We start from the raw sequence: 19202 nt of genomic DNA on the forward strand, positions 1-19202 counted from the left end.
CACAAGTACTGAAGTAATGTGCAAGAGCATTAGCAATGCCCCTCACCTGGCTGTTCAAACTGAATTAAAGAGCTTCTAATGAGTGGAATAAGGTCAAGGCCTCATTATGAAAGGAAAAAGTAACCCCTTATGGATGAATCAGTATCTCTGGAATGATCATTAAGGGATTGGAGAAGCTACCTGCATCCAGAGGTGGGCAGATAGCATTTTAATCATCTGTACAGAACAACATGGCTTTATTAAAGGGTGAGCCTTGCTTTTGCAATTTCCTTACATATCATGTGACTGCAGAGTTGGATTAAATTGATATAGTGCACTATGTTTGGATTTTTCTAAGGTAATGGACAGAATTCCACAGTGGAAATTGTTACACAAATTTACAGGGATGGATATGCAACACAGGCTTGTTGACATGTATGGGAGTAATTTATGGATGTAACCATCAATCACAGCATTCTGTATTTGAGCCATTAATGTTGATTGATTGATGTTGAGGATCATGAGAGAGGTAACAAGGGACATTTCTAAAACAGAATCCTTGCAGGGTGTCTGAACAAATTGGTTCTGTAGGCAAATAACAATGAATGTCAGTTCATTGTTGCAAGATCAAGATTATTAGCTAAGTTTGAGGTTGTGCATTTTGTTTCATCACCTTTAAAGTTACTTTATAGTTTTATGTAACTGTACGGGGAGGGATACTAAACTAAAGGTATAAAGGATTGGAACTACATGGTCAGTAAATTAGTAATTTCCTGTCCGCTATATAACAAACTCATTTCCTGCTTAGGAAATGAGTTCATTATAGTGTTTCCAAAATGTGGGATGCCTTGTCTAGCTGGAAAATGATCAAGCTCTCCCAATCTTTGAAGTGCAGTTTTTTTTAACATATCGCACATGGTATTAGTTTTTTTTTTTTTTTTACGAAGAAAAATAGGTCTAGCACTTCTTTGCATACTAGACATTCACTTTGAGAGAAATCTCTAAATATTCCCTGAAATGTGGGATTTTCACCCAAGGTGAATTAGCTAGTCTCATTTGGAGGGTAAATTTTTTTTTTTTTTTTTTTAATTTATATTTTTTTTCCTGATGACTAGTATTTTTCATTCTGCAAAAACAAGCTAGAAGAACATATGTCATTATCAAACATAATATATAGCCTCATAGTTCTGATTGCTCTTTGGACATAACTTAAAATAATCTCACCCTCAAATATGAACTTTTGCTTCTTATGAAAATACAAAGGAAATTGTCCTCTACCATCTTGTCACACATAATCATAGCAAATTCAAAAATGAACTGGTTTCAGTGTGCTGCAAGGATCTTCATCTTTTAGAGCTCATACTACTTTTTTTGTGAAGCACCTTGCAAACAGTAAAAGGTGGAATGCTCCATAGGCTTAGAGATTTCTCAACGTTGATTCTGGTTTGAGTCTTAGTCTCTCAGAGAGTTTCCACCATTCATTTTTATTTTGTGTAATTAATTATTTAAATCCAAGTTTTTTTAGATCTTTCTTCACTTCATCTGCTTGTTGACTTGTTTAGACACCTGTACCTATGGAGCTTTGGTCAGCATTTTTCAGTATAATGGTATTATATATAATGAGAGTCAACTATATCAGTATCATTGCACATCTTATAAAGTTCATGATTAAATCTTATTTGCTTCATTTATTAGTTCCTCCCCCCCCCCATTACTGGACCATGCATACTTTGCAGCACGTTCTTTTCAAAGAAACCCAAAAAGTTCTTCATTAGGCGTACTCAAAGACCCTGTGTCTGAAGCTTATGTTTACCCTGGTTTTCTGATTAATGTTTTACATATTGTACACTGAGATTTGTACATCAAATACTGTATAGTGAAAGTCGACTCTATATCAGTATCACTGTGCATATTATAAAGTTCATGATTAAATCTTATTTTATTCATTTGTTAGATCCCTCCCCTCATAACTGGACCATGTATTATTATTATAATTATTACAGGTATTACAGGTAACTCCAAGGAGTCCTTAAACTCATCAAGGGACCCTAAATATAATATCAAGAACTATCCAACATTTGCGCAGTATCTATCATACTTTGCTTTGAACTCATTGACTACTCTCCAAGCAAAAAACCTAGTTCTCACACCCTTGCTAACACATTCTTGCCCAGATTCCATGGATTGCCCCTAGTCTACAGGTAACTTTTTACCTGTAGACTAGGAGCAATCTACAATTTTGCAGTATCACTGTAAACCTATTGTTTTTATCCAACTCAGCTGTCACTGTATTATAAAATGTGAGCAAGTTACTGAGGCATGACCTGCTCTTCACAAAACCATGCTCCCCCCCATACAGTATCCAATTTCCATATATCCATGCCTGTATTTTATCCTTGATCTACTTCTCTGATACTCTGACAACTCCTCCTGATATGCTAATCAGTTGATAATTTGCTATATCAGTCTTGGAGCCTCCTTCATGCAATGGAACTATTTTCCCCTCTTTCTAACCCCTCGGGACTAAGACCTGAGACTTAAATTAAACAATATGATCATGGCACTGACAATTCCCTTGTCGCTTCACATAAAACTCAAGCTGGTATACCATCCAATCCCACAGCTGTATTCACATTAAGGTTCTGTAATATGCTATGCACCTCCATTTCATTCACCTTAGTGCCCATATAGGCCTTTGTTGCCTCTCTCATTCCTGCAATATCACCACCTGGATGATATACTCTTGCACAGTGTTCACTTAGCAATTCTACTATTTCAACTGATTCAGTTACCTACCTACCATCAGCATTCATTAAAATCATTCTGCCATATACATTCTTTCTTTTACTTGCAGCATATCGAAAGAACTGTTTGGGATTCTCTTTAGCCTGCATTGCTAACTTCCTTTCATAATCTGTTTTTGCTTTTCTTATTACACTAATTACCCGTTTGGCCTGTGCCTTGTAGTGTTCATGTGCCTGCAGGTCACCACCTTTCTCCTTAAATTTCCTCCACATTTTTTTTTTTTTAAGCTCCAGGTATAATGATGATATTCATCCATTTAACTCCCACTAGGCATGCAGTCTGCCATTACCTCCCTTAAACACTTCTTTACCACTTCCCATGCACTATCAACATCCAGCCCTTGCAGTTTTACATGCCATGACACCTATCCAAGCAATTTCCTAAGCTTGTTATACTTAACAGCCCTGTAATTCCACATATTCTTAATGCCATGTCTTAACTGAAAATTCTGCACATTTAGCCACCTCCAAGACCATATGATCTCTCACCAATTGGTGGCAACATGGTCATATTTGTTATAGACAAATTCCCAGATGCAGTTACTAGATCGAGTTCAAGTATTTTTGAACCCCTAGTACATTCCAACACATGCTGTCTCAGGTAATTATTCCTTAGTAACTACATAAATTCCATTTCCTTCCTCTGTGTCCTCTCCTCCTTCCAATCTATGTTCCCATAGTTGAAATCACCCATAATAATTGTCCTCCACCCAATGAGTCAACTTGCCAATGCATACTATCTCCATCATCTTTTCCATCCAGTTTCTAGCAGCATCCAACTGTATATTTTGTTCTGCTGGCCTCAGTCTTGCACCAGATAGCCTCAAATGTGCAATTTTCACTGGCCTGCAGTTGACCTTCTATGCTCTTTGGTTGCAGTTCATTGGCTATCATCAATAGCACTCCTCACCCCATTCTTTTCTCTCTATCCTACCTAAACACACTCTATCCTTCCTTCACATTCTATCCCACTAACTATATCATCTTCTGCTAGCCATGTCTTGCTAATGCCAATAACCTTTGGCCAGGGTGAGCCAACCAATGCCAAAAATTCCCCCTGCTTGTTCTGAATGCCCCTGACATTAGTGTACATAAAGCACATAAGCCCCTTAGGCCCACTGCTATCCTGACGCTTTATACTAACTATCTTATTCTTGTTTGTTACCAGTGATACTAACTTTGGCATATTATACACATTCTTACATTCAACTGCCTCACTGATGTCTGCATATCCACTCAACAGCTTCTTTCCCCCCCCCCCCAGAACAAAAGCTCTAGTTTCCCTGATTCTGCAAATCCACTTTGTTGAAACAAACTATCAAGTTTGTTTTAACAATCTTAATTTTGTGACAGAATTAGCATCAGTTATTGGTAGTGAGTGTAATTTTGGGGGTATTTTGCTTCTTTGGCTAGTCTGTTTGCTCTCTCTCATTGCCTTCAATATTTCACAGGCTGATATCCATTGCAGTGTACAGTTCTTATTTTTCAAATTTAAAGTTGTTAGATGTGAATTTTGTTTTTCCAATTTTTAGTGCTTCAAGTGCTGATTTTGAGTCACTGTAGATGGTTATTCCTTCTGTATTACTATTAATGTTTATTACTGGATTAGAGAGAGAGAGAGAGAGAGAACTTTAGAGCTGCTTGTATGGCTGTTAATTCACAATTGAAGTTTGAAGCTATTTTACCAGCTGTGGATTTGATTTGCATTTCCTTGTCTCCAGGTAGAATTAATAAAACCCCTGCTCCTCCTTGATTAAGTGCTTCATCAGATGATTCATCAGTGCAAGTGATGACATGGTTTAGATTATAGTGTCAAGTCGTATTCTTTTATTTTTCATGCTGTGAATCCTTTTTTGAACAGGATTCTAGGAGATTTAAGTTAATCATCGTGTCTTTTGGTGGTTTAGTAGGAAAGAATGACATTTGGCTTATTTCGATAGACAAGTGCTCTAAGTCAATCTGTTTTCTAATTTCATGATCATATTAAGCAGATGATCTTTTTAGTCTAAATTTTCCTGTCCAGGCATCGAAACCAATTCTGTACATGATAGAATAGGAATATGCACTGAACAAATCAGAGGCAATTTATCAATGTTGATTTTAGAATTAATCCATATGCAATCAAATATTTATTAGAAAAGTGCTTTAGAGTACTATAAGAGAATCTGAAATACCATATGAACTTAAATCTCATAAAACAATAATGATCATAGGTATGGGAAAGAATACAAAATAATATTGTGAAATAATCTAATACAAAAAAGAGGGAGTAAAGCAAAGGGATGTACTTGTATGTTTATTATTTCATGTAGCTCTTGAGAAAGTAATTAAGGATTTGCAAATCCAAAACAAGATTTACAGGGCTCAACAAAATAAGCTTGCCCACCTGTCTCTGGCAATTAGCTGCAGACTGGACAAAATAGGATTTTTTTTATTTAATAAAAAAATAACTTTCTGAACATTTTTTTTAACTTTAAGAAAACACAGAAGAATATGCATAATATAAAGGACCATTCTAAAATTTAACAAATTTTTCCAAAAAATCTTATTACTGTTCTTATTTATTGACTTCTCCTTTATTGGAATGGTTCTCACATAAAGGAAAAGCTCCAAACCATACAGAACCACCAATCACTTTATGGAACTACTATTAACTTACTGCGATATTTAAAAAAAAAAAAAAAAACATACCGAATTCATTATTGAAAGAATAGTATTGAAGAAAAGTATTGAAAGAATAGCATTAGAAATAAATTATCATAAATCAAAATCAGATAGGTAAACTCAGCTCTTTACTTTCTGGCAAATGATGTTATCCTCTTAAATAAATATATTAAATTTTTCAAACTGAACAAAATTTATTACAAGTTTAAACTAAATAATTGCTGTAACAAATTTAACATGAAAATGAACAGTAAAAAGACAAATGATAAAAGTTTGTCTTTGGAAAGTTTTTGGTATCGAGATTACATTATAAATAAAGAATTTAATAAAAATAAGCAATTAAAACCTGAAAAGTTTTGTAAGTCATAAGACTTACATCATCAGGGATAGTAGTACATAAGTTTTACACAACAAAAGCCTAATAACAATTAATTACACAAATGTTTTTGATAACTTCACAACTGTAACATACACATGGTAAATTCATTACTGCATGCATGTTGGAACGTTGCTAGTTGTTGCCATCATATTCTGTGGTATCACGTGTGTTATATCCTAGTTCTGCGGCAGTTAAATTTTTGATGAAAGCAGACCATACTTGATGTAAAATTAAGCCTTGATTTTTTATTGCATTGTTTTGGAATCCTAAGCATTTGCAAGGCTTCTTTAAATTTTCTTGCAAAACAGTTACGATTAATATACGACATATGGCCTTCAAGTACTCTGGCAACAAACAAGTTGCCAGAGTACTTCAAGTACTCTGGCAACTTGTTTGTTGCCAGAGTACTTGAAGGCCAATAGTGATTGTGTGGAATGCCAGGCCGGATTTATGCTCTCTTCTGTTTTTGCTGTCTTTTGCGTGTTCAGAAATGTGGATCTCTTCCGACCTTTCTGTCTGGCCTACATAACAAATGCTACAAGAGCAATGAATCTCATAGACACTTTATTTTTTCATGGGGTGATGTGGAGTTTTTGGTGTATTTAGGAATCTTGATATTTTTTGTAAAGATAAAAAAAGCCACTTTTATGTTGTACTCATGAAGCAATACAGCCATTTTGTCTGTGGCATTCTTGAAATCTTGTTTAAGCAAAGGAGATGTATTAAGAATTTTTCTGATTGTCCTAGGTTCAAACCATTAAGTGTAAGGTTCTGCAGTTCTTCATTCCTTTTATAATTGACATTCTTGATATATTGCATGCACTGTCTCATAGAGTTTTAATTATGCCTATCTTTTGCAATGGACAGTGGTGTGAAGGTGGTATTTAAAAATCTTCCGGTTGTGGTGGATTCTCTGTATACGGAAAAGGATAACCTATTTTTTTCCCTCTTCATTTACTTTGACAAGGATATCAAGGAACAATAATTTTTTGTGCTGATATAGTTGAAGAGTGAATTTTATATACAGAAAAGGATAACCTATTTTTTTTTCAGATAATCTTTGAAAGCAATCAGCTCATCCACTGTTCCCAACCAAATGACGAAAATATCATTGGTGTAACGTAACCACATTTTGGGTTTCTTCTGATGTTTTTTTAATGCATTAGTTTCGAAATATTCCATAAACAGGTTGGGCTAAAGCTTGAGAAAGGGGAGAACCCATTGCAAGTCCTTTTTGCTTCCCAATGTTTGTCTAGAAATATGAAAAAAATGTTTTCCATGCAGTGTGTTAATAGTCCTACAGTGTCCAGTGGGAAAAGATTTACAAGTAGCTCCACTGAGTCATCTCTGGGTACATTAGTGAAGAGACTGGCTACATCTAAACTTGCTAATGTCTGAAGGTTCTAAATTTATATCCTTTACCTTTTCAATAAAATATGAATTATTTTTTACAAATGATTCTGCTTATCTTATGTGTGGTGATATCAGGTTTGACAGATATTTTGAAAGTTTGAGGTCGGAGAATCACTCCCATCTACAATTAGCCATAATGGAATAACCTTTTTTGTGTATATTTTTGGTACACCATAAATTCTTGGGGAAAATGGATGTTTTGATGATAGATTTTTTAAATTCTTCTGGCCAATTAGGTAACTTTTTGATCAAGTCATTGGTTTTATTATGTGTGTTCATATGGGATCCCTGTCTAAGGATTAATAGGTATTGGAATCTTCTAATAGGCTGTTCAATTTTCTTGTATGTATATTCCTGTGAATTCATAACTACTGTTGTATTTCCTTTATCTGCCTTGACTATTACTATGTTTTTATCTCGTCTTAATTCTTTAAGGGCTATTAACTCCAATTTTGGTAAGTTTCTATGTGGCGTTTACATTTTAGTAATATGGCTGAAGTTTGTAGGCAGATGAGATCTGCTGATTCTCTAGGAAGATTGCGAATTCCTTTTTCAATTTGCACTATGATGTCTACTTTTGGAATGTTCTGTCAAGATAAGGCAAAACCTCACATTATGAGATTTTTTTTTTCCCATTTTAGATAGGACTTTGGAAGAAAGATTAATGACAACTTTAGACTAATCTACTATATGTTTTTCTTGTTGAAGCAAGTTAAACTTATCAAATTATATTTCTTATGATTTGCAACTGCTGCAGCTTTGTTGAATGTAATGCTGTCAATGCTATCCTATAGGTCAGAGGTTAACAATGTAGCTAATTCACTATGTATAGTAAACGTATCCTGATCTACTTTTGAAAACTCTAATCTAGTGGCTGTGATCCATTTTCTTAAGATAGCTAGTTTTGTTTTGTTTTGTTTTTTTGTAGATTTTATTTGCTTTGGCTCAATGGAATGCATGTTTAATTCTTATGAATTTAGGTACAATATCATTGTCTCTACATCAAAACAAACATTAATTGATTGATGAAGTTCTTATGTTTAATGCATAATTTGTTTATTCGTGCAACTTTAGTCTAAAGTTGTGTAAGTTTAAACCGTAAGCACTTCTCGCTGTGAGCTTCTAAATGCAAATATAAGTTTCTGTGTTTAGCAGTTCTGTGGGAAGTTTTTGGTATTGAGATTACATTATAATATAAAGAGTTTAATAAAAAAAATAACACAGATATAACATGCGTGATACCACAGAATGTGATAGCAACAACTAGCAACTAACATGTACAGTAATGAATTTACCATTTGTAATTTGGGTTATCAAAGACATTTAATATGTGTAATTAATTGTTAATAGGCTTTTGTTGTGCAAAACTTATGTACCACTACCCGGATGATGTAAGTCTTACAACTTAAGAAACTTGTCGGGTTTTAATTGCTTATTTTTATTAAACTCTTTCTTTATATTATAATGTGGTCTCAATACCGAACACTTCCCACAAAACTGCTAAACCACAGAAACTTATGTTTGCATCTAAAAGTTTGTCTTGCCATGTTAATGATCTTGCATGTAATTTTTGTGTTCTTCAAAGTAGATGCTAATTGAACTGTGAGTATCCAAAGCAAACTTTTTTTTAAGCTCTCTCTCATCAGTGTTGCTTATGCAATGAAGCAGCTATGAATAATACCTAAGCCTATCTTATATATATATATGTACTGCATGTTGTGGTTGTCCTCACAACATGCCCAAGGGCACAGTAACAAGGATGCCACTGTGCCCTTGGGGTCTCTGGCTGTTTATCTGGTAAGAATTCCTGAAAATTCAGTTCAGAGTGTGCTTTCCACAAATTGATAATTTGTATGAAGTATGCTGATTTATGAGGGTTTAGGTTAAATGGCAAAACCATTTGTAACTTGTCATGTTAAATTTTTTAATAAGAAAAAAGCTTTTTTTTTTTTTCAATAGTATTAAATTCAAATCAGATATCCAGAATTGTAGCTGTGGAACATTCTCAAAGTTTTTTACAGGAACTCTTTATTCCTGATACCATCAAACTTCTCAGACACTGCCTGGATAGTTTTTTTTTTTTCAATTTGGTGATATACTGCATATAGAAGGAAGATTTAGTTATGGGCTCGTTGGTTTTCCAATTACTGGCATACTCATTTGGAGTCCTTTCAGATACAAGATTTAGAGAAATGACAGAATTTAAAAGTCAGTATATCCCTACCATTTCGGGATGTTCTCCTGGAGGTGTCTGATCAAAAACTTACATGTGTTATCTACTGAAACCAACACATTCCAGGAGATACCTCTGTCACATACTTGAAAAAGAGTTGTAATCGGAACTCTTGTCTGATAGAGCATGCCACATTTCAAGTCATGATGAGAAGCAGAACCAAAAATTAGAGCCCTTCAGCATAATCTGTTTCAAAACAGATATTCTTAAATGAGTAGTAAGGCTTATGTGTTGGCAGTTCATATTAATTCACAACACAAAAATAATAAGAAAATATTTAACTGATTTTCTGTTATTTCACTTGTATTATATCCAGCATCTTCAGAACACAATACATGCTAGTTATTTTGCATGGAAAAAGGAAGATATACAAACAACTAGATGGGACAGCTATTGGCTCTTTAGCTAATTTTTACAAAGAACACTTCGAAAACCAACCAATGAAAATGAATACAGTCATTTCACTGCACTATGTTGATTATGTGTTTGCTATTTGGCCACATGGTCCAGGCGCATTATACATTTTTGGTGTATTTAAATAGCCAATACCCTAAAATTCACTTCATAATGAAACAAGAAGCTACTAACTGTCTGCTCTTCCTATGTATATACACACACACACACACACACTAGTCACATGCCTTTCTAATGGTTCATTATCTTATTCTGTTTATAGAAAACCTACACATACTGGGAGGTATTTGCACAAACAATTGGCAACTCTCCTACACATACTGGGAGATATTTACACAAACAATTGGCAACTCTCATCCATTCACCTAAGGACAAACTTTCTCCTTTATCACATCCAGGAGTATATACCCTGTACTTGTGACCTGGTTTACTATGGACAGACAGAAAGAACTGTTGACATCTGCCTTGGAGAACATAAACAAAATATGTTTGGCTCTATGGTTATGGCAGGGACTAGCAGACCATGCATTGGATACCCTTTCATACAGGATCAAATGGAAGAAAACAAAAGTACTATACAGAAGTTAGAGAAATTGTTCAGTTGTGATGTTACTTCTGCTTACACTTGGATAAAGGATTAAATCAAGAATATAATTTCTTGGCATCTTTAATTTATAGAGGTTGTTTTTGAAATCAGAAGTAGCTTTAAAACATGCCCCCAACCTCAACAAGGATCAAAATCTGGGAGACTATTTTTAATCTCTCTCTCTCTCTTTATCCAGCAGTGGATGCTGCCAATTCAAACTTTAGTTTCTGGTATTGTCCATTAGAATTTTTTAAACTAGTCTCACTGTTTACTCAATTGTTGCTGTTCATGTACTGTGACAAACTGTTCTTGTACTCTAAAGATGTTGGATATATCACAAATAAGTTAAATAAATATTATTCTTGTGTTGTGGTATTAATTCACACAAGTAGTATGTTAAATAAATTAAAAATAAAGGCTATTTAACAATAATTGGATTATATATGCCCCAGAAGATGACAGCATTGAATTTTATGTCTAGTTACACAACATTTATAAACAAAAATGATTGTGTGATTTAAAGCAAAGAAGCAGAGCCAGAATAGTACAATATTAAAACAATACTAAATACAGCAGCAAATGAAAATTTATGAAAACCAAAAATAGGATGATTAAATTAAAAAAAAAAAAAAGAAGAATAAACATACCACAAATGGTTAAGAGAAAAGTTAGAAAAAGACAATCCTTGAACAGATTCTGCTTCTTGAAGCCGCCTGTAAATACAAATATTAGATAGGAAGTGAACATAAAATAACAATTTTAAAATTTTTATTCAAAATTAAACTGAGATTAACATCTTATAAGCAGGTAATGGAAGAATTAAAAATTAGTTTAAACAAAAAATGGAAGATCACTCAGAATTATATAAATATGCCTGGGGGAGAAAAAAGATTTAAAAACAGACATTATTTTTAAATAAAGTTCTTCAACGGGAAACCCATCAGAAATAATAGGGGGAAAAAAAACATTAATTCCTTTGTTTAAAAAAAAATTGTTGACCTATGCCAAATTAACATTCAGCTCACCATGCTACAGTGGATAAGTGCTGTTATTGCTCTGTTGTCTGTACATCTCCAAATATATATATCTATTTCTAAGTTGCTTTTTAAAAAAATGGATCAACTCTGAAGAAGGATGGAAGTCTCCATGGTGGCACACAACCTTACAGGTGGAAATGAATGGGACAATGATTGTAACACATGTGACATTCAAGGTTGATTACAACATTGTTTATTCAATAATTTTATTCAATAAATTCAAAAACATTGAATTTATTCAATAATAAATTCAATGTTTATTCAACAATAATTCCTTTTGGATTGGCTTAAGGTGTGTTTTAAAGTTCAATAACTTGGATGTGCACAGTACAGTACTGATAATATCACAAAGTGTACAATTTATTACTCACTGCTTGAATGTGAGAAAATGCAATATAAATAAAACTTTCCAATGACTCTTTAAAAAGCTCTTTGAATTTGGATGAAATTTTTTGCAGTAGCATATAATAATAATGAGCAATACTAAATTATTCAAGTTTTACTCTATTAATCTTTCAAAAAATACAGGCTCTTTTCCACATATGAAAATAATTTAATTTTTAAATCATAACTTAAAGGTAGTGTTGATGGTTAAAGGTATGTTTAAATTTTATTGTATTTTTGGATTGCTCAAGTTACACTTTAAATTCAAATCCTTTCCTACAGTTTGTAGAGAATGCATATACAATATTTGATAATCTTTCATTTGTTAATTTTTTGTGTTATATTCCTTCTTGACGTCCTCTCTTTCACTGGGTATGGGTAAATAGGGTTTGATTCCTTTCAATCTTCTGTCCTTCTGAACCTTGGACTGTAAATAGAAAAACAAATTTTTATCTGGATAAATTATAAACCCGTTGAAAGTTTATTTTTCACTTGGTTAGAGTATAATAAATTTAGTTTAATCCTTTATCCAAGTGTGAGCAAACAAAGTTTGCACCTGAGAGTATCTTCAGGACTGGGGTAAGGTGGTACAACACCAGGGCAACTCGTTGCAAAGGTGGAGCAAGCTACCAACACTCCTGTTTCAGTATCTCCTATAATGTGAAAGATAAGTGAAAAATAAACTTTCAACATCTTTCTCTAAATCCAGAGTAATTTATTAAAAAAGGGTGGCACACCATTTGGCAACTCCGATAGGTGGAGATGACCTGCGAATGCTTCTGCCTGGTATCTCAGCTTGGGCCTGGCTCCCACTGAAGAGACCTCAATAAAGGTCGAAACTAGTCTGGGTAGTGGCCCTTCCCTTAATGCATAACATTAGACATATCCGCAAGGAGATGTGTTTTGCATTATAGGAGATACTGAGACGAGTGTTGGTAGCTTGCTCCACCTTTGCAATGAGTTGCCCTGGTGTTGTACCACCTTAACCCAGTCCTGAAGATACTCTCAGGCGCAAACTTTGTTTGCTCACACTTGGATAAAGGATTAAACTAAATTTATTATAAATTATAAACCCCTTAATAAAAAATTGGAGAATGGATTGATATATTGGTGATTTGTCCAGTCCACTGAATGTAGATCCACAAGTCTCTCAAGTTGGATACTATTTCTCAGGCTTTATCCGACCTGAGAGAGAGAGAGATTCATGATCACTCAAGGCATTATAAAATTTAAATTTGAGTGAATGAACTGCTCAGACAGACAAGTAAAGTCCACTTTAGGAAATAGATGCCTAAGCTGCTAATCTTACAGCTGCCAGAAGTGATCTTCAGATAGACTGCTATTTATCTATTCCTCAAGGTTAATAAGAGAAGCAACTCCTTTCATACAAAACATTCCTCAAATCCATCATGTTACCACTAAAATGGACTATGTTTGTTCAGGAGATACACAAAAGATATATGGCTTCATGCTAAAGTTGCTATGCACATTTTTATCTAAGTAGCATAATACATCCATAAACAAAAAAGGCTTATCTACTGACAATATTTTACATATTTTTAATGGTACTGACACACACCACCAAAAGAACAAAATAAACATGATAATTGATTAAGCTGCTGTTGTTTCATAGGATTTCAAAGCATCACCCTTGGAACACAAAACATACTCAATAATAAAGTGATTATAGAAAAAATTAAATATTGTAATGGGTAAAAGAACTAAATCCTATCACATGCCACCCTGTAGGGATGGATTTAAATAGTCTACAGCCATTGCGTTGAATGTAGTTTTAAAAAGAACTATCTCCTGATATCTGGTAAATTGTTTAGGTTCAAAAAAGTGCTTCATGCTCATGAAGGTTTTCTTCATTTAATTTTATGTGAAAGATGTCCAATGTGTAGTCAACCAGTTCTCACTTGCCATAATGATGGTAGTTATGTAATTTATTTCTTGTTAAATGTTAACAAGTGCTGTCTGTCCACTGGAGGAACAGGGCACTTTATGCATTTGTGGATTTGTCAAAAGAAGGAGCCTGTCTCTCATGTGAATAGACAAGGGCTGCGCTGCTAGTTTCATGAGTGATTTAAAATTTGCATGAAGATTATTCAGCATTTTTTGCTGAGATGCATCTTGAATAGAAAAAATAGGAATAGCTTTACTGCAGAGAGAAAATGGACACTTACAGTATTTTGGATAAAGTATGGCATAGACATTTGAGTTCTATAACAAGAATTGTGTCAGTAAAGCATAATAGCTATGGCCCTCTTATTTATGGGGAAGCTGAAAAGTTCTGATAAATACCTAGAACAAACATGACATTAAAGCAACTGATATAACCACAAAAAAGAACATCTTAAAACCCTTTAACAACCCCCCCCCATGTTTCATCAAATTGTAATAATTTATTTATTGTTTGTTTATAACTTGTTGATAAATACCAGCCAAAAACTGGAGTTATCCAGGGAATGAATTAGGGTCATCCACCAACATCTGGACATGCAGAAGCTCTCAGCGGAGTGGGTCCCCAAATGTTTGAATGCTGACCAAAAGAGAAAATGTGTGCTTCATCTCAAGGGATTTTTGGGTCATTTTTGAGAAATCAGGTGCAAATTTTTTGGCTCATATTGTGACTGTTGATGAAACATGGCTTCATCACTATGACCCAGAGACCAAACAACAGTCAATGGAGTGGAGAGACAAAGGTTTTCCATGGCCAAAGACGTTTCAAACCCAGACGTCAACCGGAAGGTTCTTGCCATTGTCTTTTGGGATATGGAATGGTGTAATTCTTACCAAATACTTCAAAAAAGGTGAAACTGTTACACCAGCTCACGCTGCTCATGAAACCACAGATAATACACAACTTGGCCTTTCACAATGTCTGCCTCACCCACCCTATTTGCCAGACCTCATCCCATCTGTTTCCTGTTCCCAAATTTAAAGAAACAAAATTTACCACAGATGAAGTCATATCTACAGCTGAGAACTGGTTTGTGTAACAAGGGAAAGACATTTTTCTCAAAGGACTGCAAAATGATGCAGTAGCATTGTAACAAGTGTACAACACTTTGTGGAGAATATGTAGAATAATAGAGTGAATAGTAGTATTGTGCGTAGATAAAGGTTTAAATAGCATAGGTGGGTGACATTGCATGGAGTGCCCTTCTATGATGACTCCTTGGAGGTGTCATGTAATAATAATTTATTAGATAATTCATGATTGCGCTAACATACAAAGTTCACAAATTACTATAAAAAAAAAAAACTATTATTGGCTCAAAGAAATCAGTAACAAACTGAAAAAATTGCTATACTTAACCATCACAAATATACTGAACAACCCACCTCGTAATCTCCTCTCCTTTAGAAAAACTTGATCCCAAAAATGTTATTACAGATCTCACAGTACGTCTCATTTTAGTATGTGCTACTAGAAAGGACTAACTTCTCATCCCCTGATACTTTTTTTTATTATATTATTATTATTATTATTATTCCTGATACCTCCAAGGAGTCCGAAGACTCATCGCGGGAGGACATCTTCAACTGTCTCTACACCTTACCTCTACTACGAATCAATGCCATCTACCGCCCACCTCCAACACCACAACTAGTAATTTTTGTCTGTAAATTGCGTGTGTTCTGAAGGGCCGATTTGTATGTATGCGGGATGAAAAACCCGAGTTTCCGGGAGAAAAAAAAACCCTGCTACCTCCGTATGAGATCGGCTAACTCACCATCGATTGAAATCGACCAGATAAAGATTCCTCCCGTTGCGACGAGAATCGAACTTAGGCCTATTCCAATCGAAGGGCGCAATGTACCGCCGTTCTTCCAATTGCGCTACGGAGGCGCTTTTGAATTCTCTGATCATTTTATATGGAAAGGAAAAATAAACAGCTAAATAGAACAGATTATTCCCCACCCTCTAGCAAATTTTTACATGGAACCACAAAGATCAAAGACCTCAAATCTTTAATTGCTACAGTGTTGTTTTTGCAGATGTGTTTGCTATATGACTAAGCACATTAGATCCATTTTAGTGAATATAAACAAATAGCATTCGAAAACAACTTAAATAACAGCAAGAAAATAAATTTCTTTCCTTCTAGCCATCATGCATCTTTCAAATGGTTTGTTATACTTTTCTATTTATTAAAAAACAAACACACTAGAAGGTATTTCAAAGATATCCTGAAGAAACTTCAAGAGATTAACAGAGCTGAGAAGAGAAGAAGCAGGAGGTCCAAGATAAGAATTAAGATCATGCAAATAAACAAAAGAAACAAGGTAAAGAAAAAATTTTGTATGGAGATTATATGATCAGAGGAGTACTTAATGAAAGTGTAACAAAATCTTGTTTTCCCCTGGAACAAAAATGAATAATATTAGTGATACTGTCTGGATGCAGAAATAATTATTCTGGTTGGCACTAATGACCTAAGAGGTGAGAAGTATTCTATGAGAGTTTTTGGACGAAGCAAAAAAGAAGAGCAAGAAGGTGAAGATTGTAAGTCTCCTGCCATGATGACATAGGAAAACTGAGGAGAATGTTGATAGCAAGTGAATCAATATGTAGGTTGTACAGAAGGAATGATGTAGGGTTTGTGGATCTATGGTCTGAGTTGGATAGAAGGATTTGTATAATGCTGATGGACTGCATTTAAATGGTTTTAAGTGTCTAGAGAGCATTGTTCACCGAGAGTGCTGAAATGCAGTCAAGAAAACTTAAGCAATTAGAATGAATGCAGGTAAGTGTGTGTGAAGGCACCCATGAGATGAGTTTGAGAATGACCACCAAATGTGGAATTTAGTCTCAAGCATCAATACTGAATAGGATAGTCAATTCAAGAAGCAAAGGTGGATGGGGGCCTGAAGAGATGCTACAGTTTCTATATTTACTGATGCATGTCTTCTAATACTAATGCCAGAATGTTCAGGAACAAGAGGTTTTTTTTTGCATTGATTAGTGCAACCTCACTACAAGCATTAGTGACACTTCACTAAGAGCAGATGTAGTTACAGGAATAAAATGTGAAGGGTGTAGTATTTTAATGGAAGATAGGAGAGGGATACTGCTAATTACAGCCAAAAAAAGAATAGAAGACAGGTGGGAGAGGGTGACCATTGTTTTAAAACAGCCTAGTTTGAGATTGAGGCCAATAAGATGAAATACCTCCTCAACGAATTAAAGCAATAAAAAGTCTATATATAAAGAAACAAAAATTTGCATCAAATTGGCAGGTGGAACATTATCAAAACCTATAACCATTAATAAAGGAGTGAGACAAGGCTGTGGCTTATCCCAATTCTATTCAACATTTATATATAAACAGAATCTTAAAAGAATGAAAAACAACTGTCAAAGATGAAATTAAACTAGCAAATAATATACAGCTAAATACAATACTTTATGCAGATAATCAAGTACTAATTTCAAATTCAGAAGATAAACTTCAAATTGCAACTAACCATCTAACCAACAAAAAGATATAAACTCGCACTTGGATAAAGGATTAAACTAAATTTATTATAGTCTAACCAAGTGAAAAATAAACTTTCAACATCTTTCTCTAAATCCAGAGTAATCTAATAAAAAAAAAGGTGGCACACCTTTTGGCAACTCCTATAAGTAAAGATGACCTCGCTATTGCTTCTGTCTGGTATCTCCAACTCTGGGCCTGGCTCCCACTGAAGAGCATTCAATAAAGGTTGAAACTAGTCTCGGTAGTGGCCAATCCCTTAATGCATAACATTATACATATCTGAAAGGAGATGTGTTTTGCATTATGGGAGATACTGGGATAGGAGTGTTGGTAGCTTGCTCTACCTTTGCTACGAGTTGCCTGGTGTTGTACTACCTACCCCAGTAAGGTAGTACAACACCATATTCAGTCCTGAAAATATTTTCAGGCAAACTTTGTTTGCTCACACTTGGATAAAGGATTAAACTAAATTTATTATAAAAAGATATAAAAAAAAAAAAAGAACTAGGACAATGTGTGGAAACATGATTCAAAAAGTCAAAATTATGCTTAATAATAGAACAAGTTATGGAAATCAAATACTTAGGAAATATAATCTCGCAATTCACTACTGATTCACAATTGGAAGAAAGACTAAAATTTACAATAGAATGAATGGCATAATTAAAAGAAATTCTGAAAAACAAATGACTAAAACTCAAGATTACATAATATGACCTCTAAAACATCTCTTAAATTTGGAAGTGAAACTTGGATTCTAAAACAAAAAAATAGACAAAGACTGGAAGCAGCACACATGAAGTTTCTAAGACCTCTTCTGGGACTCACTAGGTTAGATAAAAAGAAAAACACAGAAATAAGAGAACAATTATATACATAGAAGAATCAGCAAAATTGGCTACACTAAATAGAAAGAATGAATAACAATAGGATTCCTAAACTAGCACTAGAATATAAATCTACAGGAAGAAGAGACCATGGACATCCAAGACTAAGATGGAAAGATCAACCTCATCTACAGAGTAGGAACAGGACATAAAAAAGCCTATACCTAAATTGTTCAGACGACGACAAAGACAAAATATATGGTTGGTTGCTGCTATGGGAAGGGGGATTCCAGGGATCTAAAAAACATACATCAACAAATTAGTACAATGAGTGCAAGTCGAGTGATTATTATGGGGGACTTCGACTATGGAGATATAGATTGGAAAGAAGGAAGATCACATTGCAGGAAGGAAATGGAATTTATACACCTACTGAGAGATAATTACTTGAGGCCACATGTGATGGAGAGGAATGGGATACGAGAGTTAGATCTGGTCATAGGATTAGAAGAGCTATCCATATCCAAGGTGGTCATGTTGCCTCCCATTGGAGAGAGTGACCATGCAGTCTTGACTTTGGAGGTTGTAAAATATGAAGAATATTCTGTCAAAAAGGAGTATATGTTCAACTACAAGGAAGATAATTATGACAAGTTGGGAGGAAGCGTGAAGCTGTGCCATGGCAACAACCCTGCAAGGGAATGATGTTTGTAATGCATGAGAGATAGTTTAAGATGCATCTAGAGGAAGCAATATTAAATTATATACCTAAGGAGGGTTAATCAAGTGGGAGTTAGGTGGATGAGTGGTATCATTAACAATGGACCACAAAAAAAGAAAATGTTGTCGAGGATAATATATAAGGAGAAAGGTGATAAGCAAGCTCATGACCAGTACAAGGGTTAGACAAGAAAGGAGACCAGCATGATGAGGAAGGCAAAATCAGATTACGAAAAGAATCTAGCTGAGCAGGCTAATCAAAATCACAAAGAG

The 19202-nt window shown here is 34.5% G+C and overlaps 1 protein-coding gene across 8 annotated transcripts in view; it reads right to left on the reverse strand.

The window, feature by feature from the left end:
* Positions 1 to 19202, reverse strand: part of LOC150101013 (coiled-coil-helix-coiled-coil-helix domain-containing protein 7) — a 223483-nt gene that overhangs the window by 25746 nt on the left and 178535 nt on the right. For 3 of the 8 annotated variants that reach the window (XR_016549201.1, XM_090402221.1, XM_090402219.1), the window contains one exon: positions 11680 to 12320. The exons of 3 other annotated variants lie outside the window; for them this stretch is intronic. Coding sequence is in view for 2 of the 5 variants with exons in the window: in XM_090402221.1 (XP_090258347.1) it covers positions 12219 to 12320 (102 nt within the window). In the remaining 3 variants the exon portion in view is untranslated. Of the gene's footprint in view, positions 1 to 11119; positions 11186 to 11679; positions 12321 to 19202 lie in introns of those variants that run through there. 2 more of the 8 variants (XR_016549199.1, XR_016549200.1) reach the window with 1 other exon arrangement.

This window comes from Typopeltis vanoorti, chromosome 12, assembly GCF_054136105.1.
Source record: "Typopeltis vanoorti isolate ZY-2024b chromosome 12, IOZ_Tvanoo_1.0, whole genome shotgun sequence".
Taxonomy (NCBI): Eukaryota; Metazoa; Arthropoda; class Arachnida; order Uropygi; family Thelyphonidae; genus Typopeltis; species Typopeltis vanoorti.